This window comes from Fusarium oxysporum, chromosome 1 (genome assembly GCF_000149955.1).
Source record: "Fusarium oxysporum f. sp. lycopersici 4287 chromosome 1, whole genome shotgun sequence".
In the NCBI taxonomy this organism is placed as follows: Eukaryota; Fungi; Ascomycota; class Sordariomycetes; order Hypocreales; family Nectriaceae; genus Fusarium; species Fusarium oxysporum.
Genome location: NC_030986.1, coordinates 3,231,512 through 3,256,712, shown reverse-complemented (window position 1 = coordinate 3,256,712; position 25,201 = coordinate 3,231,512). Strand labels below are relative to the sequence as shown.

Genomic DNA, 25,201 nt, shown 5'->3' with positions numbered 1-25,201 from the left:
CTATCGACTCGGGAATACAATAATCAACGTACAGTTCAGGTTCGTCGTGCTATTTTGTGCCTTGTAGGTAGCTTATGGATCAATTTCCTATCTCCAGACAAGACGATGTTGTTTACAAGGGCCGGTAGGCTACCTCGCCAGAAACTAATAGGGTGTCTGTGAGCAACCTTGCATGAATACCATCTCGTGCATATTATATGACCAGGCCCAATAACAAGAGTTGAATGGCCCCCCCACGGAATGAAACCTGGCTAGTATATTTTCGGTCTTGAATTTCCTCACTCAAGCGATTAATCCCGAATGACTGATACTAGTAAGTACACGCTGGCTCTCGGTTCACCGGTTTACCAGGGACCTACGGTGCCAAGCCATAGTTCAACCGAGCGATAATCCAAGACTGTTCTTAGATCAATCCCTTGTACAGAGCAGCTTTTGTTCCATTCCACGAAGCGGAGTTTGCCGAATGTTCCTTTTTAGACGGGCCGCGTGGCCAAGGCCAAGAACGATGCGCGATATAGCCCACATGTTCCATTATCATCCTCACCTCCGGCATTAGATGGAGTTGTTGCCACCACCTGATGCAGGAAGCCAAAGAAACTCCAGAAGATGGGTGGATCAGAGCCAAAGCAACACCCCTTCTGTTCTTCCAGGTCTTTTTTTTATTTTATTTTTTGTGTTGGTCTAATTCCTCAAGTGAGGAGTGAAAAGGAATTTCACCAACACTTATCAAGACACAAGGCTGCCGTTATTTTGAAATTCATGTCACAATGCATATAAATAAACAAGATTTAAAATCAGAAAACGCTCAAGCAGTTATTGGAGATGATGTCTAACGCTACTACAACACCATCGACTACGCAGCACATGCTTGTTGTGATGACCATTCATCCCTCGTGACTCGATATTCCACCTCACCCTCCTCGATTCCCGGAGGAGGATTGTCGTACTTGTTGTGGAACGTTCGAACATGCTTGAGTCCAATTTTTGCCATGATAGCTCGGGACCCTTGGTTCACGGCCATGGTTTCACCAAAGACCTCTTCCACGCCAAGGTCCTCGAGACCATGCTTGACCAGCGCTCGAGAACCCTCTTTGGCGAACCCCTGACCCCAAAACTTGGGAAGGATCCTTAGGCCGAACTCGACTCGCTTCTTGTTCACCTGAGGCGGATCGTCGTTGTTTTGACTGGGCGCGAGCACCCACCAGCCCACAAAATCGTCCCCAGCAAATCCAGCCCAGCATCCAAGGCCAGACCCAAATGATGCTGTCTCGAGGAGCAGTTTGTGCACAATCGCCGACTCATCGGCAGTGAGTGGCTTGCCGTATCCGATGTACTTCATGACTTCCGGGTTCGAGTCGAGCTGATAAATATGATCTCCGTGCTCGTGCCCGAGAGGCCGTAGTTCGAGACGACTGGTGCGAAGGGTTGCTTGGCTCATTGTGTTGGTCGTGATATTGGTGGCGGTTTTAGGTAAGAAGCTGATGTGTAAGATGGCACAAGTGATTCTTCTCTCCAACGAGTTGCATAGAACGAGGGCTGATCTAGATATCTACAGACAAGATCTTTTCTCAAACACCATCGTGCCTCGTCCCCTCTTATATATGTAACACCAATAGATTCAAGAGCAGGGCTGTGATCCTGCTAAGATGCTGCCTTCTGAAACTTGACAAGATCAGCATCTTGGCAGGTATTGGCTCTGTGCAGAGAGGAGGTTCCTGGATGTTCTCCTCTGTGTAGAGTGGCAGAGCTCAGCACGCACAGCACTATCCAGAGTGTCAGATCAACTGCCGTAGACAGCAAGCGTGAGTTATGCTCTCTGGTGGGTGAGCCGCCAAGATCTTGTGAAATCCAATGGATCTGATAAGTGGGTGATTTAAGCATAGTATTAACCTTCCCACTTTTCTCATACCTAAATGCAACTCTAATCGTTTGCCCAATCATGCATGCTTGTTTCTTGATTCTAAATCAGGTATCAAACCCGATGAAGCAATTCATGTGAAGGATCTACTACCCAAGATCGGCCCACAGATGAGTTCTTTTTTGGACCATGTGCATTCCTCCCACTTCCCGATACCTGCCTGAGTCAGAGAACAAATCCACCGGGAGAAATCAAGCCATTTGTCGACACCAGCATCTTCTGACCACACTCAATCTCCGTTCCCGCTGAATTGAATTGACGATGGAATAAGCATAAAAACGCCTCTCGGAACATTGACCTCCAGCTAGGCAATTTAGTGGCCAAACAGCTGTTCCTTTTCTCCGATAGGAGGCAGTCATTCCGACGCCTCTCCACCATTTCCCCACGCCTGCGGCTTTATCAAGGATTGCTCACGCTAAGTTCGTCATCCTTGTCATGACAAATGGATCATTTAATTCCATCCAGCTCTCTTCTCAACTGTTTCTGAACCGTCTCAAAATGATCTTTCTCGAGCAAAAAGTTGCTTAGAGCTGCCCTCCCCCCGGCAGCCAAGACGATGCATTGGGTCGCAAATACGGTAAAAACAGGTGACGATCGCTTCCGATGCTCGGCGGTTTACTCCACTTCTTGTCGTTTCGGCCTTGGCGCCATGTCACATTGCATCTTATCATATCAATCACACCATCTTATCTGATCACCATCACATTCTCTTTGGCCCAGGGTTTCTTGGTGTTGCTGGCTCATTTTTAGCCCGCCAACACAATTGGCGTATCCCACACTCTTCTCCGACTCACTAGACTAATACTACCTAATCATCCTGGTTTATCTGATCCTCAACCCTGGCCGCATGTGTACACGCGTACGTTGACCAGATACAATAGAGTTCTTGGAGGATAAACGTTTTACCTGTCGCCAATATACCCTCGCATCGACTCCACCATCTAGTACAAGGGTTCTCTGAGCTGAGGCTGCTGAGCAAAATGTTGGTCGAAATCCTCACTCTCGGCTCCCTACGATGATCCTACCTCTTCTGAGAGACCCATCAAGTCCATGTCATCATGGACTGTGCCAAAGCGCAGAGTGCAATGCAGGGCCATTGTATCCATCAGCGCATGGTTAGATGCCCAGACCGACCACACTTTCATACTCATAGTAAATGATACTTGCATGACAGGGTCTTCTTGGCTCAGGGCTCCTGAATCGGCTTTCTGAACGACTACTGACGTGTCGCATTGATTGCCGAGATTGCTCTGTCCTCTTCTGTCAAGTCATTGTACTTCCTTTGAACGACGCGAGAGCCTTTTCGTGGGTTACTAAGACATCGTTGAATTTTTGACGGCTCTGTTGGTGACAGTCTCGTTACTCAACCGGCAGTCAGTCATTGGATGTGCTTCTAAGAAACCTTCGCTTTACCCCTCGATCGACAGCGACAGCCATGGCCGTCACACTTGATCAGTCGGGCACAGAGAAGCCGAAAAGAAGCTTTCTCTCGGTAGGTCAACACCATCTCCAGGCCCCAGATGAATGCTGTAAGCAAACGATACTGATACGCTTGTCAGTCTCTCAAAACCTGTTTCATCTACCTCGAACTCTTGTTCGCTGCGGGTCCAACATGGGTCGATTACTTCCTCATCGCGTTGGGTACTCTCTGCGCCGTTGGAGCTGGTGTTCCCTTCCCTCTTATGGGCGTCCTATTCGGCCAGCTCATCGATAACTTCAACGGAGCCACTTGCGCCGCCGGTGGTAGTGGCTCCGGAGCGAGCGATGCAGCATCTGATCCTCTTGACTATGAGAATGCTATCAACGACAAGGTCATAAAGACAGCCTGGATTGGCGCTATTGCACTTGTCCTGATCTATGGCCATCTGACCTGTTGGAACATCATCAGCCAGCGTCTTGCTCAGCGGTTACGGACTCGCTATGTATCCGCACTTCTGCGCCAGCCTCCAGAATTCTTCGACACTCGTGGAGCATCTGGGCAAGTCTCAAGCCGACTCCAAGGCGATATCACAGCTGTACAGGCCGGTACATCAGAGAAGGTTGGCAACATCATCACAACCATGAGCTTCTTCGTCACTGTCTTTATTATTGCCTTCACAAAACAGCCAAGACTCGCCGGTATTCTCATTTGTATGCTCCCTGCCTTTCTTCTTTCCGGAATACTAGGAGGAAGATACCTGGGCAAGTTTGTGGTCAAACAAACGGAAGCATCCGCTGCAGCCTCTTCCATTGCTTCCGAGGCTCTGTCGCACGTTGCAGTCGTTCAAGCTTTCGGTGCCGCTCCCCGTCTTGAAGAGAAGTTTGCAGAGCACATGGCCCGCTCTCGCAAGTACGCTATAGCTAAATCTTCCATTGCCGCTATCCAGACCGGTTTGCTGTACTTCATCGCTTACTCCGGCAATGCCCTAGCTTTCTGGCAAGGCAGTAAAAAGATCGTTGAATCTGTGGCACGCAACGACGGGAGCACGACTGTTGGTGAGATCTATGCCATTGTCTATCTTCTCGTAGACGCTTGCGTCATGCTGGGCGGAATGGCGCCTACTCTTCCATTTTTGGGAGCAGCCGTGGGTGCATTCCAGCGGCTCAAGGAAGATATTGATGCTCCTTCATCCATCGACGGCACTTCACGAGAGGGGGTTGTACTTCCTCCAAGTGCGGCAAAGACCCTGACGTTCCGCGATGTGTCATTCGAGTATGCCTCTCGGCGAGGCCAGCCTGTCCTTGAGAACGTCAACCTTGACTTCCCTGCGGGAAAATATACGGCGATTGTTGGGCTTTCAGGGAGCGGCAAAAGTACTATCGCATCACTGATAGCACGTCTGCATGATCCCACCAAGGGCACGGTCGAACTGGAAGGACACGACTTGCGAGAACTCAACGTCAAGTCTCTCCGAAGTTTTATTAGCTTCGTCCAGCAAGAACCCTCGCTTCTCGACAGGTCCATTCTTGAAAATATCGCACTAGGTCTGGTGAACTCTCCAAAGGAGTCCCACCAACACCTCAAACCATTGCTCAAGGGCCCCGAGCTTGCGAAGATGGCTGCCAAGGGCAAGGACGCACTAGATTCAGCTGCATCTCTCGGACCCGAGTTCGTCGAAATTGCCAATTTGATCCGTCACGCCACTGAGCAAGCCGATGCGGCCAGCTTCATTGAACGTCTTGAATTAGGCTATGGTACGACTGCTGGCCCCAAGGGGTCGCTTGTGAGTGGTGGTCAGAGACAACGCATTGCACTTGCTCGGGCTTTGATCCGTGATCCTGAAATCCTTGTCCTGGACGAAGCAACAGCAGCTCTCGATTCTGCCAGTGAGAAGAGAATCCAGCTCGCTGTCGAGAGGGCTGCTGCTGAGAAAAGAACCATCATCTCTATTGCGCATCGTTTATCCACTATACGTAACGCCGACAATATTGTCGTCATGAAGGCTGGCCGAGTCGTTGAGCAAGGAACTTATGATGATCTTATGGCCAAAGGGGATGGCGAATTTGCGCACATGGCAAAACTGCAGACAGTCGGCAATAAGAGTGACACAGGATCTGTGGACGGCGAGTCCATCGGCGCTTCAACTCTCCGAAATGATACGCAGCCGAACGAAAAGACCGAGGTTTCTGGGGCGAAACAGTCACTAGATTCCCAGATACTGGGCCGGGAGAAGGAAGAGACCAAGAAAAAAGATGAAATAGCATCAGATGATCATGAGCTGGACGATGTGAAACCTTTCAGCTCTGTCATCAGGGGTCTTGTCTGGTTGATTCGACCGTCTCTGGGCTGGTTCACCCTCGCCATGATCGCTGCTGTCTTCGTTGGGGCTACCTTTTCTGGTTCCGGTATCATATTTGGCTTCACTGTTGGAGCGCTCAACCCTTGTGCAAATACCCTTGACCACATAAGATCCATGGGCAACATGTTCGCAGGCTTGTTCTTCATGCTCGCAGGCGTGGAGCTTATAGCTAACTTTCTTGCTTGGCTGGGCTTCGGCATTGTCGCTGAAAGGCTTCTCTACAACCTGCGGGTTCTGTCGTTCCGATCCTTGCTGGAGCAGGGCATCCACTGGCATCAGTCTGAAGGACGAACGCCGACCAGCCTTCTTGGCATCATTACCAAAGATAGCATGTCTGTAGGTGCCTTCAGTGGTTCAACTTTCGGTACCGTGTTTGCCATCCTCATCAATGTTCTCATCGCGGTCATTATCTCCCATATCTTTGCTTGGAAGATTGCCTTGGTGTGTCTTGTGACGCTTCCCATATTGCTTGGCTCAGGCTTCATGCAGCTGCGCATGCTGGCGCGTTATGAAGAGCGACACCGCGAGGCCTTCTCTACTGCCACCGCACTTGCAACTGAGGCTATCCAGTCCATCCGTACAGTGGCAGTCCTGTCCCTTGAGAATGAGTACATGGAAGGTTTCGCCCGATTATTGAAGCCTCCAAGAGAGCAGGTTGTGCGCGCCTCAGTCACAACTAACATCTGGCTGGCCATTTCATACACAACCGGTACCTTTATCAACGCTCTCGCGTATTGGTGGGGCTCACAGCTCATCATGAAGGGAGAGTATACTCAGAAGGACTTCCTTATTATATTGGTCGCCATGTTGACGAGTGCCCAGCTTTGGAGCGGCATGTTCTCACTTGCTCCGGAATTCTCTCGTGCTCGCCTGGCCCTGTCTCGCGTCATGACGGTGGTCAACATGGGTAGTAGCACACACGCAGGAAAACCTGGACAGGATCCTTCTAAGACTGGGAGGGATATTGAAGCATCCGGTGGAGAAAAGTCTCTCAGCCCAGCGGATAACCATAGTCGTGGAGGTGCAAAGGTGACGTTCAAGGGCGTTTCCTTTGCTTATCCTAGCCGACCTGATGCCACTATACTCGACAATGTCTCCTTCGCGCTCTCGCCTAACCAGTTTTGTGGTCTTGTTGGTCCTTCAGGAGCGGGCAAATCGACCATCATGAACCTGGTTCAGCGTCTATACGAGCCCACATCTGGCAGCGTGCTCATCGATGATAATGACATCAGCAAGCTTCCAGCGTCATTTCGAGATACAATTGCTCTAGTCCCTCAAGATCCTGCCCTCTTTGATGGTAGTGTACGTTTCAATGTTGGCTTGGGAGCACCTCCCGGTCATGAAGCCACAGATGATGAAATTAAGGAAGCTTGCCGTTTAGCGAATATACATGATGTTATTGCGGCCCTTCCTGATGGCTACGATACTGAATGCGGCCCCTCAGCTTCTCGTCTATCAGGCGGTCAAAGACAGCGCCTCGCAATCGCCCGTGCTCTTGTTCGTCGTCCCCGGCTACTGCTCCTAGATGAGAGTACCAGCGCGCTTGACGCCGCCAGCGAAGCAGCTCTTCAAGAGGGTCTCGAGAGAGCATCAAGGGGCACGACGGTATTGGCTATCACTCATCGACTGCATACTGTGCAGAAAGCCGACATCATTTTTATCGTTGAAAATGGACAAATTATTGACAGTGGGCGGCATTCTCAACTAATGGAGCGGAGGGAAAGCTACAGACTGAATGCCATGCAGCAGATGTTGCAATGAAGTGTCAGTCGATGAAAAGACATAATGTGACTTAGCATGTATAAATTAGATGTTATAATTTGTGTATGTGCTTCATCAGAATAATTTTTTTATTGATAGGTTTAGTTGCAAGTGTGTAACTCCCAAGCAGCGTATCGTCATGGTTGAATCCACATCAACTCGAAACATGTATGCGACGATTGGACGTTTGCCGTTCGAATCGCGATAGGCCTCTGATAGCCTTAGATTCTAGGGCTGATTAAGCGCCAATCCCTAATCTACCTAATCCAATTCTAGCTGGCATTTGCCTGGAGCTCACAAACTACATATCATAATCAGTATATGCATATAATTAATCACCTCATGTCAAAGCCTTTAACGTCTCACAAGCCTCATCCCGTCGCTTCCTACCTCGACCCCACCCTCTAACCCAATGGCTGAAGCCGTGGGAACTGCCCTCGCGGTAGTAGGCGTTCTCGGCCAACTCTTCGACGGCTGCGTTAGAGCCTACAGCCTCTTCACCGCAGCAGCTAACCTTGACACAGATAGCCAGAGACTTCTATGTAAAGTACGCATTGAGGAGATGCGCCTGGTCGTCTGGGGCCGGGATTGGGGTGTTGCGGAGGGAAGACTTGAAGCTCATCTTGAGAGCACAAGGAATCCCCAGCTGAGGAGTTTGGCACTTCAAATCCTCGAGGAGTTGCATAGCGCAGTCACAGACTTCAAGAAACTGAAGAACAGATACGGGCTAGTTGATGAGGGGAGAGCCAGCTTGGAAGTCACTGGATCGAAGCCAAGGAAGTCGCCTTCGCCTTCAAGAAAGAGGTCAAAAGATGATGAGAGTCGCGACTTGAATGGTGCTTCAAGGGTAACAAGTGAAAGGAATTGGGGGAAGGAGATGGGTTTAAGAGCAAGATGGGTTATAGCAGGTGAGTCCTCGAGTCCATCTGTCATATCCATCAAAACAGAACTGATCGCTCGTAGATAAAGACAAGTTCATAAACCTGCTAAGGGACTTGCGAGGTATATGTCCCCTCCTGAATCAACAGTTCAAAAAGAAAAAAAAAAAAAAAAGCTAAAACCTCGACTCTAGACTTCAACGATGGCCTCGAACGCCTTTTTCCAACCTCCCATCTCCCATCGTTTCAACGGGCTTGGACAAATCAGCTCCTCGAGTCTGCACAGCGTGACGTTACTCAACTTACCCTCCTTGAAATAGCCTCAGACGGTGTCTACCCCAAGCTCACCACTTCGGCCAACCTCAAGAAGCTCCGAATCAACCTAGACGCCAAGCCCCAGGCCTCATTCAAACCGACGTTCGCTCTCAAGGTTCCCCGTGCTGCACTTGATCTCAGTGGGGATGGTGGTGATGGCGGGAGAAGTACAGGACGGCATGAGAGCGCGGGTGATGTTGTGATTGAGTGGGTTGACTATGATCGCGATGATGTAGATGAGCGTGTAGCTCATGTGCGTCGTCTTGACGATCTTGCTCGCATGATGCACTCCGCTTCCGATTGCCATCCTGACCTTCATAGCATCGACTGCGTAGGCTACGTTGACGATACTTCACGGTGCAGATACGGGCTCGTATACAAAGCGCCCTCGCCGTCTTTCTCGACGCTCCATGAACTCATCGCCAGCTCGGACCTCAAGACTCCTAACCTCGATGATCGAGTCCGTTTGGCACATACGCTCGCCGTCGCCTTATGGTCTCTGCACTCACTTGACTGGCTTCATAAAAGCCTTTGCAGCTCAAACATTCTCTTCTTCCCTTCAGCCTTTTCAGCATCGGCTCACTCGTCCACTGCTGCTGGGGCACTTGTGCCAGATATACAGTGCCCTTATCTGACGGGTTTCGATGCTTCAAGACCAGACCTTGATACCGCGCTCTCTGTCGCGCCCCGTAATCCTTCTATCCTTACGCTACACCGACACCCAGCTTCCTTGCGAGGCTTTCCTCACTGCAAGCCCATGGATATCTATAGTCTGGGTTTGGTGCTGCTCGAAATAGGTCTCTGGAAGGTTCTCCAAACATACCATAAACCACACTACTCCACGGGTCGATGGCGCGACAAGGTCCTGCGTGCGGCTCTCGTTCCCGGTCTGGGTAGCAAGGTCGGTAGTCGATATCGCGATGTTGTGGACAAGTGTTTGGCTGTGAGTGAAGAGATGACAAGTGCTGAGGCTGGCAAGGTAATAGAAGATGTTGTCACAGCTCTCGAAGCCATCCGGACCTGACAGTGAACTTCATATGAACTGGATACGAAGCAATATAGATAGATTATCAATATGGGCAGCTTAGACCGTCGGTCGCCAGACAGAAATCCACAAAGAATGAACAGTGTAAGAGATGTATGTATTTCAGCTCTTGGAAACTTATATAACCGTCGTAAAAACCCGCTACCGTCTCTTCTTCATTGCCCCTTCTTTGACTATCATCAAGAAACAACAAAACCCAGTGCAATGCCAAACCAAATAAGTCCACAATAATAATTTCAACCTTGCCTGCCTGTACGCCATCGCAAATTGGAACTCCGGTATGCCTTCAGTCTTGCCCTCATCCGAGATAGTATGCATTATTCACGTCTCTCTAGTTGCCCTCCTCCTTGACCACGACAAACTCCATCGAAGTCGTAGCCGTAATGATCCTTGTATGCAGCAGAAACTGAATTATCTTGCAAGTTTCAAATGACATTAACTGAAAGCCAAACACTTCTCGGTAAGCAATCATGCATGGGAGAAGAATCATTAACATTCAAACATAAACCGCTCGTCATCCTCTTCTGAGCCAGAAACGCCAATGCATGAGAGACGTTAACATTGCCCGTGACGTACGTGAATCATGATCGTGACGTGGAATCGTACAAGTGTCTGTTACGCTTCGCGTTAGAACGCTGAAGCGGCTGGACTCGCTGTGCTGGTGCTTTCTAAGCTCCAGAAACTTTACGGGCTGTCGAAGCTGCCGTCACTGACGCTCCATGATTGGCGCTGCCTACTCTGCCGCTGGTCTTTCGAATGCCAGCAGACTCCTTTGCCCGAAGGGGAGACTCTCCCTGGCGCTTGCTGCCGCGAACCTTTGTCAGAACGCCAGGGGTACTAGCAACTCGTTCGACGTGCTTGGTCCGCACAGAGCCAATGTTCTCAGCGTCGTGTGATGCATCGTTGTCAATCGTGTAGATAGCTGTCGTCTGGCTAACCGAGCGTGTCTTTTCACTGCGAGCCGGTGATTGGGAGGTCGCCTTACGATGACGGCGCATGCGCAAATGCAACTCCTCGTCAGACTCTCCGCCGTGAGCCTGGCTGTGCGTCGCAATGTACTCAGCTTCTTGCTCAATAGTGCGCTGCTCTTCAACAGCGAGCCCGTTGGAAGTTGAGCGCTGGTAAGGGTGATGACGATCCCTGGCAGTCTTTCGCGGTTGGCCCGGGGTGGGAGCTGGTAAATAGTCTTCCTGGACCCCAATATTATTGCGGTCGTGGTCGACTTCACTCAGCGGAGTACGGTTTGAGGGGCTTCGGTTGGGGGGTGTCGAAGCCTGGCCGTTTCGAAGTGTTGTCTTTTGCATGGCACGAATGGGGGTGCTGGGAATAGGGTTGGCAGCAGCCATCTCCCTCCTGAGTCTGCGCTCAATTCTCTCCTCAACCCACCATTCGCGGAATGTGCCCTGGTTCAAATGGAGCCAGTGCTGTTGAGGGCCAACAACCATGCCAGGTCGCATGAACCGCATGAATGAGATAACTTCATTGGCGGTGAAACCGTGTCGGTAAATGAGATAGGCACCAATCAAACAACCTGTGCGGCCGAGGCCAGCCTTGCAATGAACAGCAATTCCCTGCTTACGGACAGTGATGGTCTCGTGAGCAAGTCTGATGAACTTGCGGACAGTCGAGAGCGAGGGGCATGTGCCATCGTCAAAGATCATGTCCAGGTGCTGAATACCCAGCGCCTCAAAGTACGAGGGGGAGTAGAGTTGAGAGTTAAGTCGGACCACCAGGCCAATGTTCTTCTCGGAAAAGTGCTTCAGCACATTCTTGAAGGGCTTTGGCAACTTGGGATGGGCATCCACGGCGGCTAGCGTCCGTGGAAGCAATGGGTACAGATCGGATCCCTCTGTGATTTTCTGGACCGGCGCGTGCTGGGGAGAAGCAAATGCCAGGAAATGGGGAGTGATCCAGTTGAAATCACCATGTTCGACTCTCTCGAAACGCTCGTATTCGTCTAGATCGAAGTTGTCTAGATCGCAGCACTTTTCTTCCTTGGCCTTCCACACACCATAGACAACATCTTGAACGCTAATGCCATAATCGGCTTGACTGTAACCCGCGTCTCGGAATGGCATCAGAGGAGGATCGACCTGCGCAATCGGGGCAAGGGCCAGATGGGGAGGCCAGTTCTGTATGAGGACCATGTAGCATGCGAGCATACAAGCGGCGTTCGCGCGACCTTGACTTGATGTTAGTTTCCTTGCGCTTCGTACAGATTACACGGAAAGGCTCACTTCTAGGGTCAGCAGCGCTCCAGAAAACAATGGGGCGGTCCTTGTTTTGCTTTGCGCCTAGGATATCATGGAATTGGATGGCGAATCGGTAGAGGTGGCCGATGTGCAGAGGGCCAAAATCATGGTGGAAAGCGTTGTACAGAAGAGTATCGTCGACGGTAAAATAGCATGGCTGCGGTCGGTTCGACTTGGCGGCGAGCGGGGTCGCACCCGCAGCAGCTCGTTGGCTTCGCTTCTTGGGAGAAGCTGGCTGAGGCTCCTCGGGGTAAGGGAACGGGGTGTCTGGTGTGGGAGGCTGGATGTAGGAGGCAAGGTAAAGCCGGTCTGAAATATAGTTTAGCCACGATGTTGGCAGAAGCATGTTGTGAACATTGATGTAGATGAAGCAAGGTGGAGCCTTGAGCAGCGGCGAAAACTGAAAAGCATAACAATGCGACATGGCCCTGAAAAGCCAAGCGGTCATCGTATGAATGATGTGTTGTAGAGAGTAAAGATTTACCTGGTATGTACTCGACTATCTGCGCCATGTTTTGCGATTGCCTGGTAGAAGGAGCCATGTTGTTGTTATGTTGTTGATATTGACTTGCGCTTCAAGGAGGCTGGCGGTGGGACCGTCCAGAGGCTGTTGTTGAACAAAAAAATGGCAGGGGCTTTCGAATGCAGTCGAAAGATATCAGATTATAGCAAGATATACACAGTCAATGAATTGAAGCAGCGGCGATGTCTCAATGTGACGAGCGACAAATGAACAGAGCAGGCGGTGACCGGGGATGAATTGCCTTTGACAGTTCAACGGGAAGCTGCAGCGTTGAGTGAGCTAAATAGGTAAGGTAGGTGAGGTAGGCTGGCGTTAACAGGTTAAAGAAGGGGGGTCTTCAAGTCCAGCTCCAGCGCGGACAAGAGAAAGCACCAAAAGCCAGAAGGCAAAGCTGGGGAAGGGAAAAGAATTGAAGTTCTTGGTTGACGATGTTGATGTAAGATTGGACACTGGGCTAACGATTCTTTTGTATGGGCGATTGTCGTTGTTTTTTGGCCCCTGCCCGAAACAGGTTGCTCCTTGGTGCTATTGCCATAGCAACAGTGACTTTTTAACTTGGCCCGGGCCCTGGACCACAACATACCACTCCGCTCCAGCTCCAGCCCAGCTCCAGCTGTAAGTCCCATGCGACGTTGGTCTTGGTGGTATTAAACAACCAGCACTTCCAGTTGTTCCTCACGCGACTTCTACTCATGGTAATAAAAGCCGTTCTGACATAAGGTAGGTATCTTTGTTTCCCCAACTGCCTCTATTTGATGTCCTAAGTACCCTAAATAATCAATTCTGTTTTGATAGACTTTGTTATGATATCAAACTACACGGCTATAGCTCAGCATAAACGCTTACATCTTAGGGAATTTAAGGAACTAGTGTTACATCAGGAGTATCTGCAATTAAAACTGCAAGGCTTGTTTCCTAAATGGAGCAAATGCAACAGATTCCAAGGGTATCCAAGTGATTAGATTCTACTATGGTAGTTATTGTTATGATTGAACCGTCCCCGGCTGTGGCTTTTTCTGTGGCTGTGTCACAAATCTACAACGTCAATGGTCTAGAATTTACCGCCCGGTTCCTGTAATAGATTCCCCCACGGCCAATCAATCTCATCCCCACGCATCTATCAGAAACCTCCAATCTTTTTCAAGATCAGAGTCGCACACAACTCACCTCACTCACATTCAAATACATATCCTCTCACTTATACTCACTTCTAACTCAACTATCTCAAAAGAGGCCCTCTTCACTATCGAATCAAAACGCAAAAATTCCCAGGGGTTGACGTTCCTGTCCTTTCGATTTCGGGCTTAGATCTCCATTCCTTGTCACGGCAAAGGCCAATGCTAGCATCGTCATTATAAAACTACCGCACAACCAGAATATTTAAGCATCGGGAAACGAATAGATCGATCACAACAAGCAAGAGAGATTAGAGCGTCGCTACCAAAGCAGTGACCACTTCCGCCACAGTCACAACCATGACCGCCATTCCCGATCCCGAATTTCCCTGCTCGATGCAAGCCACCCCCCTGTCCTGTGACGATGACGACCCCAAGTCTGAGGCTACTAAGGCCAAGGCTGGCTGTTGTTGTTATTGTTGTTATTCTCGTTCTCTTTGCTGACCCATACCCTGGTTCTCAGTGTCCTCAACGTCCCCTTTCCCACCGCTCGACTGGCCACAACCGCCCTCAAGGCCATTCAGGTGGACCCTGAACTCTCCCCACTCGTCAGGCGACAGCTCACCGTTGTCCCAGCGCCGACGTCAACGCAGGGTTCTCCGTCTGGCGGCGATGCAGATGTCCGGCTTCTTGAGGTTCAGTACAGGGCCACAACCAATCGAATGCTCCGAGTCGCTGTCAACGGCTTCATGGAGAGCTTGAAACTTGTGGTGGAGGTTATGGAGCAGTTAGATACTGACGTTCTTGATCATCAACAATAACAGCCATCCATATCACATAACAATAAACAATGCTCTAGACCCCTAGCCAAACTACTTCACCACATTCATCCTTTAATTCATGTCACTCCTCGACATCTCAGAGCTTGGACCCATGTCTCGCTTCACTGTGCTTGTTAACGTGACCTTTATTATTTAGTTCTGGTATTTCCATGCTCCACAACTCTTATGAGGCCGTCAATCCCTCGTTTGCTAGGTTATCCATTGCCTCTTCTAGCGATTTCAACAAATACACTCTACAACAAGCCCATCTAGGCCCAGAGGCACCCGTCTAGTATCCCGCCCTGTTCAACACCCCAAGCAAAACGCCGAAACAAAAATCGCTGCCGCCCTTGAGGATATTACGAAGAGAGTTGACCTCATCACGTACCAGACCTATCCTATTATGTACTCAGGGAAGTTCCCGCCTGTTCAGCGCCTGTGTATATCATGTAGTGAGCTAGATGCACCCAGATCCTCTTTGTCATGCCTTTTCTTTATCGACTGTTGACCCTTGCAGCCCTTCCAGTCGTCTTTTAAGTTCCTCGACCTCATTCTTCAGATCGCAGTTTTCTTTCTCGAGGCTCTTCATGTGCACAATGGCGTTTTCGACACACTGGCCTTGCTGTTTGCGCGTTCGCTTGCTTCCATCCTTCTTGTCACCTTCATCCGCAAGATTCGTCTTGTCTCCACCAGGCAATAATCCAGCCATGACCTGTAAGGCCGAGTTAATTCGGTTACGGCGCCCCTGCTCTGCAATTTTGTGCGACGTTCGCTTTGATGTGAGATTTGTTGAAAGTTCGCTCGGATATGAAATTCCTGGCACCTTGTTGCCCTCGAGGATATTTTGGTAGTTGGATTTCGACATGAGCAATTGCGACGCAGCACTCTCCGCTGGTGTCATACCCGGTGTGCCGGGTAGAAGAGGCTTGATGCTAGGGGATATTCTAGGCAACAGCGCAGGCGAAACATGTACTGAACCTGTTGACCTTTTCCTGTTCGACCGAGGCGCGAGCTGAGGAGTTTTCCGTGCGGATGGGCCTGCCGAACCGGGAGCCAATTGGGGGCTCGCACTTGCTGATGCAGGTCCCGAAGCCTTGGGGAATACTGGTGATGGCAATGGCTGAAAGCTCGATCCTCGTCGAGATATAGGTTCTACAGAAGGAGACTGCACAGAAGAGCGTGAGATGACCGGGGTCATGGTCTTGCCAGATACCGACTCGGGCAACTCAAGCGATTCAATGTGTTCAGACACAACCGGTTCTTGAGGCCCATTTGCCTGCTTGCTTGCCCTGGATGCCGGGAGTTTCATGAGCGATGCGGGAGTAGCTGGAGCTGGACGTGAATCAACAGGGCCAGAGACAGGCGTCTGCTGGTTGCTCGACTGCGCTTGGATGTATGGCGATTTGCTGGTCGATCTCCTATTGGGGATTGGCGGCGGGGGCATCTCCGAGAGGGCCTCAGGGGATACCGATGAGTTCTCCTCTGCCGAGGTCTCGGTAGAGGTCGCAGGCATAGGAAGAAAGGCACCATTGTTCTCTTCAACCTCACTGAGTACATGTGAAACGATGGCCGGACTGGGACCTGTTTTCCGACGCTGAGGCTTGACAATGGGAGAACTTCGAATGCTAGCCTTTGCCCGTGTCTTGGTCGCGGTCTTTTTCCTTGTAGCCTTCTTGGGCAAGTCCAAAACGGAGGTAACGGGAGCAGCCGATCTGTCGAGATCTATATCGATTGGTGAATTATTGGTGTTCGTAAGGCGCGGATCGTAGACTGTAGAGGGGTCGTTCTGCGCGTGGAGAGCTGGTGAAGTCAGAGGACTAAAATAGGCGCTGGGAATAGTATAGCCACTGTCCATGGAGAAGTTGGGATCCAAAGGGGTAACTGCGGGGGAAACGAGAGGTGTGAATGCCATCTAGAACCAAGTTAGCAACGGGACATGTAGAGGCGGGCGTTGGTGATGGACTGGAGTCTTACATCTTGCTCTTTCATGCGCTGGTGATAATTTCTGTCGTAGGCACCTGATGTTGGAATTTGCTCAGCCTGTGAATAGAACTGTCCACTGTTGGGCATCTCAAGACTTTGTGGTGTAGGGGGCACTGAGTGGTTGTGATTATGGAAGAAAGCCACCTGCTGCTCTTGCATCTGGCGCTGCTGCTGTTGGAACTTTTGTTGTTGAAGATATTGAATCTGGGCGTCGATATTAGAAATCGGATCGCTTGCGGGCGTCATCATGTGCGCGGGAATGGTTGATTGAACCGTAGATGTTGACATGGGCATCGTGTTTGGTGTAGACATTAGGCCTGGATTGTCGCTGTCGGTCATTATTGTGTCGGGGGCATCTCGCGTTTGGCTCATCAGACCCTGAGCAGAGCCATCTTGGAAAGATTGGAAGTCGAAGTGCATGCCATCGCCCAAACTTCCCATGCTGCTCATGTCGAGAAATTGATGAAAGTCGTCCTCACCAGTCGAGGCCATTGTCTGGTCCTGCCCGTTCCATGCCGTCGAACTCATCATGGCCGGGTTGCGGCGGGTGTTGATCGAATAGAGGCAATTACAAGTGAGTTTATCTGATCAGCCAGGCGAGTCGTGAATTGCGCCAGTCAAGGCTGCACAGGATGGAACTAGTCGTTGAAGCGGCACTAAAAGCGGAGAAAGTTGACACCAAGCGAAGGTGACGAGAGATATTTACAGAATAGAAACAGTCGATATGCAGTATCAAGATGCGTTCCAGTCGGACTTGGTCGGTGAGTAACCAGCTGATCGGCGGAGATACATGCAATGGAAATATCTGACAATGGCGCAGAGACGAGAAAGCTTGCGATGCCGCAAAAGAGTTGTGATGGGGCCGGGATTGGAAGCAGAGGCCACGATGACGATTTGACCTGAGAGACAGTGGAAGGTGATGAGAGGACCAGGGAGACCGTCAACTGTTCTGGAGGCGATGTAGGTGTAGATGCCAATGAACTGTGGGAGAGGAACCCAAAAAACGAAGACGCAAGCGTGGACGCGGACGAAAGACGAGACAAGCCGATGTTAACTCGGACTGATTCAACTCTTGGTCAATTAAAACGAAGAGTCCAAACCAAAGGTGGTTGGTCGTATAGTGGCAACCTTAGCACAACTACCTTAGGTAGGTTCATCTAAAGTGGGCGGGCGACGGGCAGTTGCTTTCTTTTCAGACGCTGAATGTAGAGAGACTTTTTGTCGACAGAGTGGAGTTTACCTATTGCCCGTAGGTGAGAGTGGGGTTCTCGTACGCTCGGTTTTGGTGGAGAATAGCCAGTCACCATTCTCTTGCCCTATGCTTAATGTGAACTGGAGGGCAGGCGGGGGAGGAGCCTGAGGAGCCAAACTGTAGCTTTCGTTTCACTTTCTTGTCTGCCACCATGATGGAAGCAGTTGTCAATCCCGCCAGGGAAATCCATCGAGCGACTTGTTAAAGTGCAGGGATCCAATAAGTACCAGTACTTGGGGAGTGGGATGTCCCCTCCATCATTCATCCATCTCCTGCAGGACATTGTCAGCTGGGGATCCCCAATTAGAGGATATCGTCAAGGGAGATGGTGGGAGGGTCATTCCATGGCAGGGGTCAATGCCCGTATCTGGTTGGTGTAGAAGTTCATTTCTTTGGTGTCATCCAGGGCCAGACGCCAGAAGAACCTTCACGAGCATGGCTCACGGGGTGGGTTTTCTGTCTGAGATACTAACTACTGAGCTCGAGGATAATGGACTAGAGCTGAGTTGAAGTTGCATTGCTGACTGTCTTTCTTCCCTCACATGATGATTTCCATCTTGACCTCTGTTCTATTTTACAGTTTTACACGCTCTTATTCATGTGACTAGACTCTGTGACACCTGTGGCTGCCGCCAGCGTGGGATGTCCCTTGTTCCGAGACCCTTCTGCAGTGGTCCCTCACACTAGAGGCTCCAAGGAAGAAAATCGGGATACTTCGGTACCTACCTAGTGGTAAGAAGTTTCTTGATACATGTCCAAGGATGGATGTGTAGTACCTTGAGTACACGAAGAACGATCTGGCCTACTGACACTTGTCTTAGAAGTTTTACTAGGAATTCAGGACTTTTACATTACCTACCTACCTACCTACCTACCTACCTACTAACCCAGGGATCACATCAACGCAACTTCATCTTTTCCTTCGTTGAGGGGGAACACACGGTACCCGCGGACAATTCTAAGTGGTGGATATCCGCCTGGTCTATGCGTAAGGTTGGGAGTGTTTAGTTTAACTGCTCGGGTTAGCTTCAGAGACCAGACTCTCTCCTCCGTAATAGGCCCTGTAAAACTCATCGCTGGGCTATGGCTCGCCTACCAGAATTGGAATTTGGCCGTGCTGCATGGGGGCCATATCAGGTCCATCCTTCCCCGAGTTTCTGGACATGTTTGAGCTTCTGTTTGGGCGACCGATGTGTTCATGGCTCTGTCTTCTTACAGATCAGTGGACAAAGGATGTACCTTTGTACCTTAGTACCTTAGGTAGAATGCATCTCACACGAGGTGGCTATGAATTTTTGCAATGCCTAGAGCCAACTTCTTTAGGGACTTGCCTGTATGGTCGGTAGCTTCAGGCATTACTGATCATCACTTTTGAGAACGAATATAGCTATATATTTCCTCGCATTGTTATTCTCTCCGGGACTGTACGGCTCTAATTCGTGTTTCAGTGGACCTTAGCTTCTCCGACTCTTCTTCAATATCATTCCCCGAATGCAAAGAAGCTTGTTGAGCCTCTCCATCGAACTTCATCCACTCATATTCATATTCCACATTCAACATTACTCCGGATGATTCCCTCCCAATCTGACTACCCTCCCTCCTCCGACGACCAGGGTCACCCTTCACCCCCGGCAACATCTTCCGTAGGATAGCAAGGGGAGGCAAGAAAACTTAGGGCCTCTATCCTAATTAACAAAAAGACTTGAGTAAACTCTAGCATAATTTAGTACCTATAGATTTAGGGGAGCTTAGATTAGTTATTTTTGACACCTCGGTTCAACGTCAGAGGTTTTCTTGCCTCCTGGGGGATAGGTACGGAGAAATCTGCAGAAAGCTTTATCATCTGTGCCTTGCATTGCATTGCAGAAGGATTAGCACCCGAGGCTAAGTTCAAACGTGATTCCTTTCCTAGTTTTTGGCTCATAATTGTCCAGTCCCTACAGTCATGTTGAACCCTCATCCCAAAGAAACACAGCCACCAGCTAAGCGGCTGAGAAAATCTCTCAAACTCAAAGAGCCGCTTGATCATCACTAACCAGGATGCCAACAAGACCCTGAAAACGCCATTATCCTTCGCTTGGCTCTAGGGCCCACTGGACGAAAAGTTAATGACAACCAAGACGGTTACTACAGGCGACTGCCTCCGGAGATTTCTCACTTTCCTGGGACGTTCTGGCTCGTCCAACAACTGGGTAACTGGTGCAACTCTGTACGAGATACTACCAGGCTACCAGCAGTCTCAGGCGCTTCATATGTAGGAAAAGGCCAGAAAAGAAATTATCGTTATGTTTTTCATACCGTTGTTAGACTAACTGCAAGGCATGAGAACTTATGGGTGTTGCTCAGCCATTTCATCAACTGTTTTAAACACAACACATAGTCTACATCTTCCGTTCATCGATTCATGATGAGCAAAACTCCTCGGATCTAGATCTATTCATCTACGAACCTCGTAGACCCTTGATTCCACTTGTCATAATGTCATGATACTAGACAAAGATCTTTATTCCCTTGCCCACCGCGAGGCAACTTACCAGAAACACTCACCGAGCTCCTCGCTTAACATGCCCCCACGTGAACCCGGGGGTGAGGCTCAACAATACATGGAGACACGTCTCAAGACGTACCGCTTCAAGCTGCTGAAAACTATACAATTGCGCACTTCGTAGATGAGTCCCTATGCGCAATGGCAATTGGGATTTCGTTCGAGAGGTAGCTGTATGAGTGATTCGTGACCAACTTTCGTGTCATGAGCTTCTTTCCAAGGGGCAGCACTTCCAGAATAAGCGCGAGCTACGTTTCGCATCTTCCATCAAGCCATGTTCTGAATCGAGTTACATCATTCAGGATACACTAATAAGCTTCAATTGCTTGATGAAGCACGTGGTCATAATAACAAAGACAAGGCTCGGCCCGCCGCTTGCGAAAACTCTGATGCTGGTAATGGTGTGTAGAGACGACTATGGATTCCCCATCAGTCGGGTTCTGGACATGACAAAGGTGTTGATGACAGCCAATCTCCAAGGCGGGGAGGTGTTCGGTGACCGCGAGAATGAAATGGAGAATTATATTATATCACACAACAGCGCCCTTACTCTAGCTAGCCACACCAGAGTTCGCCGTCGAAGAAGATTCAACAACTTAGCTGGATGTCCAGTTCATACTTCAGCCAAGTCGTGTTTGAAACATCACACAGGTCACATGTATGAAGGTACAGAATGTAGAAGATTGTGCAAATATTTTGGTTTCGAGGAATTTCGGCTTGACAGCCCTGGCTTCCTCCAGCTTCCCTTCACATCCAGATATGACTCAAGAAATAACAAAACTGACTACCGCCGCTCAACCTCGGCCAGCAGTCACGTCCCCTTCACCTCATCATCAAACCTCAACTCAACCCAGCATCTCTTTTGGTCCCATCCAATATCTCCATCATCTTGATCATCCCCTCCAGGTCCCCTTTTCTTGCTACACTAGCCAATTACATACGTCAGGAGATGGTGGTATCATTAGAAACAACAACAACAACGATCGAAACAAAAAGGACGGGAAATAACGACCAATCCCGGGTCCACGTCTAGAATGTACAGGATGAAAGCGGCGCCAAGAAAAAGACACAAATGAATACGAGCAAGATTAAGCCGGCGGATACACACGCCGATGCCGGTTCATGCGATACTTTATCAAAAAGAAGAAAAGAAAATAGCTTCTCTCGAAAGGACACTAGGTCTGAGAGGAGTAGTGAGTGTGATTGAGTGCGTGTGCCGATATGTACATACACCGAGATGTAGATAGTGAATGAGAGTGATAGAGCATTATGTATGCTCAAAGCCATGGGTTTAACCTGAAATGACTATTCGCTTGTAAGGGGTACGTGTGCCAAGCACGATGGGGGTATCTTAGTAGCTCACAATGTGCATGCAGAACTCAAAGACGTCATCAGTTCATAAAAAACTGCGGCTGCTCTACTGACGAGAGCGGTCACCGAGGTTCAACCAGCTCATATCTGATGACTGTGAGGCCATTGCGAGCTGAGGCTGCGTGCTTACTCCAGATGGGGGTGTCTGAGGTGGTGGGACCCGTGGAGACAAAGGTGCACCGAAGTAAAAGCTTGGGTTATAAATGCTGCTAGTCGCTCGGTCTGTGCCCCAAGGTTTGTCTTTATGATCAGGGTCCCACGTCTCGTTCACGCTCTCGGGAATGCCGCTGGAGTAGCCAGAGGATGCCTTTGAGATAGGGCGCTCGATTTTGCCAGCGACACCGTCTCTGAAAGGAATGTTCTTATTATACTCGGCGACGACAGGGCTTCCAGAATTGACTCGGTTCATCTCAGGGCGGAATTCGAAGTTCAGAGGGGGCACAGTTGCTGAATCTTGCGTAACACGAGGGTTTCGATGCGGGATCGCATCTGAGTAGTGCGAGTCGCTATCAGAGCCGACAGTGTTTCTCTTAGAAGAGCCGAATCCTAAGATCTGAAGAGCACTACCGCCTGACCAGTATCGGTTCCAGCCTGAGCTCCTTCGCAAACCGTCCTGTGTCTCGAGGGGTCCATTCCGAGGTCGAGGCTCGGCAACAGTTGGATCAAAAGCCACTCCGCGGGTGTCTTGTCCTTGTAATACAGGGTGTTGCATTTCCTGCAGGACTGGTTTACCAATGGTAGATTTAAGTTGCTTGTGTTCAGTGCTGACGGAACTACGGTTGGTGCCGTTGCTCAGATTGCGAGAAATACCGGGCTTGTTCTTGCCAGCACGGCCCATCAGAATCGCCATAGATGAGAATGATTCTTGTGACATGTTGGAGTGGTGGCCGCGGAAGGGTGACACAGGGCCGCCACCAAGCCCCATGGGATCCTTCTCATCAGAGGGGAAATCGTGTCTCGGCTGCGTGTTCTCAGGCGATGGTTGACGGGTCTTCTTACGGCGGCGCAAGAGCAACAGAATGACCATGAGCACAGCAATGAAGCCCAAGATCGTGCCTAGTGTGATACCCAGTATAGCATTGGAACTAAGGCCAGATTTGTCATCACTACTGGCACCGCCAACCGGCGCGATGTCACTGTTGGTAGCAGAGCTAGAATCGGAGATGGTCGCCGATGAGAATGAATCGTCGGTGGCTGTTGCTGAGGTAGTCGACGTCACTAATGTCGATGACAAATCGCTGCTGACAGACTTGGTTTTTGTGGATGATTCAGTCGATGATGTCTTGGTAGTGCTGGTTCTGGTCTTGGTTCCAGTGGTAGATTCCGCCGAGAGAATTTTCTGTGACTCGTCACCTACAATTCCAGAGGCATCAAGCCAGGAGTTCTCCTTCATGTCAAAGAAGGCGAGAGGCTTATCTTTGTTGCCACCAACAAACACAACTCTGCCATTTGAGTCCTGTGCCATCGAGTAATCGGAGCGTGCTGTCGTAGGGGCTAGTGTCGAGTTATACTCAGGCCAGTCATTCAGGGACAGGTCACGCTTCACGTTTTGATCCGCAGCATTTTGGCCAGGCGCATTGTTGTCACCCCAAACAACATAGCGGTGAACTTTGTTGGGACTGACTGAGAGATCGAAAACGTAAAGACTCTTGGAGCCATCGTCGCCCTGAACAAGCATGGCTTTGCTGGAAGCCGCGACAGGCGTGGACAGCGTGATGCCCGTTGTTCTCCAACTTGTTGCGGCGTTGAAGAGTAAAACTTGCGTGTTCCAGTCACTACCACCAAGCAGGCAGACTTCGGCATCGGACCAGGCCAGAAGAATGGGATTGACAGACGCGGCAGATCCCGCTGCGCTCTGGAGGATATATGGTCCTGAGGCGGCGAAGTATCGTGAGGTATCCGAAGGTGTTTCTCTGCCGTCCTGACTACCGCCAGAGACGACTATCTGGTCGGTATTCTTGATATAGGCAGCACCGTGGTGTTGTAAATTTCGGAAGGCTGTGTCATCAATAGGCAGCGTCTCCCACTTCTTGTCGGCGAAAACGTATTTTTGCAGACCATTGTAGTCAGCTTGACCACCACTACCTCCGATAATGAATAGCGCTGCATCAGTTCCCACACAGGCTCCTCCGGTAACTTGTTCTCCCATCTTCAACTTCTTCCATTCTGCACCCTCCTCAAGCGGTAGCGACAAGAAAGCAGTTGGCGTAAAAACATAAAGGATGTTGTCGTGGACAACAGAGCAACCATTGTCCAGCGAGGACGGCGGCTCAGGTAAACTCATCGCGGCAAAGGTTCCCAGTCAATCACAATCTTGAGAACAAATTAATATGATTTCGATGGCATGACGGGTTCGAAAGTTCGTCAGTTGGTGTTCGCGTCGCAAATCGAATCGAAGGCCAAGTCAGAAGCCAGCAGTGGTCAAGACTGTCGGAAAGGAAGTTCAATTCTTGGAAGGCCAAGAGAATACACACGTCGCTGAAAGACAGGTCGTCACGGGTAAGGAATGAATCAAGTTATTCGCAAGCAGACAGAGTTGAAGCTAACGGATGTGGCGACGATCTGATGAACCCGATGCCTGGGGAGAGCTGGCCGGATGCAGCAAGAAAGTGTTGGTGTCGAAAGGAGTGGAAAGGTGGCTGAGTTCTCAACACCACAGGTGCGAGAGTGACAAAGACGCCGACGTAGAGGAAATCGCTGTGATCTACTTCAAAAATCGAAGTGGCAGTCGTATTCGAAGGCGAAAGATGAGGTGTTCGGTTCGGGAGGGTAGATGTCTGTCGTACGCTTGGTCGATATCGCTCTCAAGCCAAACGACGGGAATGCAAGTCAAGCGTGCAATTTGGCGCTATAGGTAAAAGGAGGGAGTCCGACGATTGGCAGTAAACCTCGACGTTATCGTACCAGACGGTGTTGCGAGGCCTGGAATGGGTGTGGCAGAGACAAGCGCGGGAAAAAGAGCAGACAAAACCAAAGCAAAGCAGATGATCCAGGAGAAAAGAGAGAGAAGAGAGCAAATACAGCGCTGGGGGGACGAGACGTATGACACGAGCTCGTAGTGGAGAGTCGTGACTGGGGTGACCTTGTCCAAGGCGGAGTCTTAGAGACAGGCAAAAATGTCATGGATATGAGTTGACAGACACAAATGAGCAGGGGTCTGACGCTCGTGGTCCTGCAAGCAACCACTGAGTACGCCGCATCGCACCACACGAGCCATGAGCAATCTTGCTAGGACTGAACGTGGTATTATGACGATAGCTCGGCGCACTTCTAGGGCGTGCTGTCCGTCTGTGATTCGGCAATTGCTGATCCCAAGTTGTGATTTGTTGCGATTCTCTTGTTATCGTGAGCTTGGGCAGTGGCGGAGTTGAGACCAGAAGTGAGACGCCAGTGCCAACAGAGTTCAGCAGCCAGCGACGATCCATACAAAATCCAGTAACTGCAGGTACAGTGGGTCCCTCGCTCCCTCCACAAGAGGCTGGTCTTCCCGCCCAGGGGTTATGGTCTCTTATTGGTTGGTGCTACTCTTACCAAACGCTTCCTGACGCCCAGTGGCAGGGGCTCCTCACAGCCAATGCAACATATCATTGGTGGCATGGAATGCCCATTTCAGAGACGTCGGGGCATTGTGAAATGTTACAGG

The 25,201-nt window shown here is 50.2% G+C and overlaps 7 protein-coding genes across 9 annotated transcripts; 3 read left to right on the top strand and 4 right to left on the bottom strand.

Moving 5' to 3' along the window:
- Positions 1-741: 741 nt before the first annotated feature.
- Positions 742-1,842, bottom strand: FOXG_00516 (uncharacterized protein). Its single transcript, XM_018376900.1, has one exon. It carries the CDS (start codon positions 1,436-1,438, stop codon positions 854-856), a length of 585 nt encoding a protein of 194 aa, XP_018232531.1. The 5' UTR covers positions 1,439-1,842; the 3' UTR covers positions 742-853.
- Positions 1,843-2,632: 790 nt separating this feature from the next.
- On the top strand, positions 2,633-7,601 carry FOXG_00515 (uncharacterized protein). Its single transcript, XM_018376899.1, has 2 exons — positions 2,633-3,410; positions 3,478-7,601. Exons 1-2 carry the CDS (start codon positions 3,354-3,356, stop codon positions 7,456-7,458), a joined length of 4,038 nt encoding a protein of 1,345 aa, XP_018232530.1. The 5' UTR covers positions 2,633-3,353; the 3' UTR covers positions 7,459-7,601.
- A 107-nt stretch (positions 7,602-7,708) lies between these two features.
- Positions 7,709-11,880, top strand: FOXG_17736 (uncharacterized protein). 3 transcript variants are annotated; one of them, XM_018397737.1, is made up of 4 exons: positions 7,725-7,936; positions 7,983-8,366; positions 8,422-8,460; positions 8,531-9,840. In XM_018397737.1, exons 2-4 carry the CDS (start codon positions 8,021-8,023, stop codon positions 9,673-9,675), a joined length of 1,530 nt encoding a protein of 509 aa, XP_018232529.1. In that variant the 5' UTR covers positions 7,725-7,936; positions 7,983-8,020; the 3' UTR covers positions 9,676-9,840. The 3 variants fall into 3 exon arrangements, with proteins under 3 accessions (XP_018232527.1, XP_018232529.1, XP_018232528.1); XM_018397735.1 differs by having other exon boundaries at positions 7,709-8,366; positions 8,531-11,880; XM_018397736.1 differs by having other exon boundaries at positions 7,725-8,366; positions 8,428-8,460.
- Positions 8,547-12,973, bottom strand: FOXG_00512 (cell division cycle 14). Its single transcript, XM_018376898.1, has 3 exons — positions 12,433-12,973; positions 11,934-12,257; positions 8,547-11,878 (listed from the first exon to the last, which is right to left on the bottom strand). Exons 1-3 carry the CDS (start codon positions 12,488-12,490, stop codon positions 10,365-10,367), a joined length of 1,896 nt encoding a protein of 631 aa, XP_018232526.1. The 5' UTR covers positions 12,491-12,973; the 3' UTR covers positions 8,547-10,364.
- A 551-nt stretch (positions 12,974-13,524) lies between these two features.
- FOXG_00511 (uncharacterized protein) lies at positions 13,525-14,496 on the top strand. Its single transcript, XM_018376897.1, has 2 exons — positions 13,525-13,984; positions 14,110-14,496. Exons 1-2 carry the CDS (start codon positions 13,947-13,949, stop codon positions 14,405-14,407), a joined length of 336 nt encoding a protein of 111 aa, XP_018232525.1. The 5' UTR covers positions 13,525-13,946; the 3' UTR covers positions 14,408-14,496.
- On the bottom strand, positions 13,593-17,620 carry FOXG_00510 (uncharacterized protein). The gene is made up of 2 exons (XM_018376896.1): positions 16,382-17,620; positions 13,593-16,319 (listed from the first exon to the last, which is right to left on the bottom strand). Exons 1-2 carry the CDS (start codon positions 16,919-16,921, stop codon positions 14,889-14,891), a joined length of 1,971 nt encoding a protein of 656 aa, XP_018232524.1. The 5' UTR covers positions 16,922-17,620; the 3' UTR covers positions 13,593-14,888.
- Positions 17,621-20,852: 3,232 nt separating this feature from the next.
- Positions 20,853-24,916, bottom strand: FOXG_00509 (uncharacterized protein). Its single transcript, XM_018376895.1, has 2 exons — positions 21,551-24,916; positions 20,853-21,492 (listed from the first exon to the last, which is right to left on the bottom strand). Exon 1 carries the CDS (start codon positions 23,840-23,842, stop codon positions 21,605-21,607), a length of 2,238 nt encoding a protein of 745 aa, XP_018232523.1. The 5' UTR covers positions 23,843-24,916; the 3' UTR covers positions 20,853-21,492; positions 21,551-21,604.
- Positions 24,917-25,201: the final 285 nt, after the last annotated feature.

What these genes read in the sequence shown, in the direction of transcription:
- FOXG_00516 (XM_018376900.1), bottom strand. Translation starts at nt 1,438, where the DNA reads ATGAGCCAAGCAACCCTTCGCACCAGTCGTCTCGAACTACGGCCTCTC.
- FOXG_00515 (XM_018376899.1), top strand. Translation starts at nt 3,354, where the DNA reads ATGGCCGTCACACTTGATCAGTCGGGCACAGAGAAGCCGAAAAGAAGC. An exon ending in CGAAAAGAAGCTTTCTCTCG is followed by an intron (nt 3,411 to 3,477) that starts GTAGGTCAACAC and finishes TACGCTTGTCAG; the next exon opens with TCTCTCAAAACCTGTTTCAT.
- FOXG_17736 (XM_018397735.1), top strand. Translation starts at nt 7,871, where the DNA reads ATGGCTGAAGCCGTGGGAACTGCCCTCGCGGTAGTAGGCGTTCTCGGC. An exon ending in AGCAAGATGGGTTATAGCAG is followed by an intron (nt 8,367 to 8,421) that starts GTGAGTCCTCGA and finishes GATCGCTCGTAG; the next exon opens with ATAAAGACAAGTTCATAAAC. An exon ending in CCTGCTAAGGGACTTGCGAG is followed by an intron (nt 8,461 to 8,530) that starts GTATATGTCCCC and finishes CCTCGACTCTAG; the next exon opens with ACTTCAACGATGGCCTCGAA.
- FOXG_00512 (XM_018376898.1), bottom strand. Translation starts at nt 12,490, where the DNA reads ATGGCTCCTTCTACCAGGCAATCGCAAAACATGGCGCAGATAGTCGAG. An exon ending in GATAGTCGAGTACATACCAG is followed by an intron (nt 12,258 to 12,432) that starts GTAAATCTTTAC and finishes ACTATATTTCAG; the next exon opens with ACCGGCTTTACCTTGCCTCC. An exon ending in GAGCGCTGCTGACCCTAGAA is followed by an intron (nt 11,879 to 11,933) that starts GTGAGCCTTTCC and finishes CATCAAGTCAAG; the next exon opens with GTCGCGCGAACGCCGCTTGT.
- FOXG_00511 (XM_018376897.1), top strand. Translation starts at nt 13,947, where the DNA reads ATGACCGCCATTCCCGATCCCGAATTTCCCTGCTCGAT. An exon ending in CCCGAATTTCCCTGCTCGAT is followed by an intron (nt 13,985 to 14,109) that starts GCAAGCCACCCC and finishes CCTGGTTCTCAG; the next exon opens with TGTCCTCAACGTCCCCTTTC.
- FOXG_00510 (XM_018376896.1), bottom strand. Translation starts at nt 16,921, where the DNA reads ATGATGAGTTCGACGGCATGGAACGGGCAGGACCAGACAATGGCCTCG. An exon ending in AGCGCATGAAAGAGCAAGAT is followed by an intron (nt 16,320 to 16,381) that starts GTAAGACTCCAG and finishes ACTTGGTTCTAG; the next exon opens with ATGGCATTCACACCTCTCGT.
- FOXG_00509 (XM_018376895.1), bottom strand. Translation starts at nt 23,842, where the DNA reads ATGAGTTTACCTGAGCCGCCGTCCTCGCTGGACAATGGTTGCTCTGTT.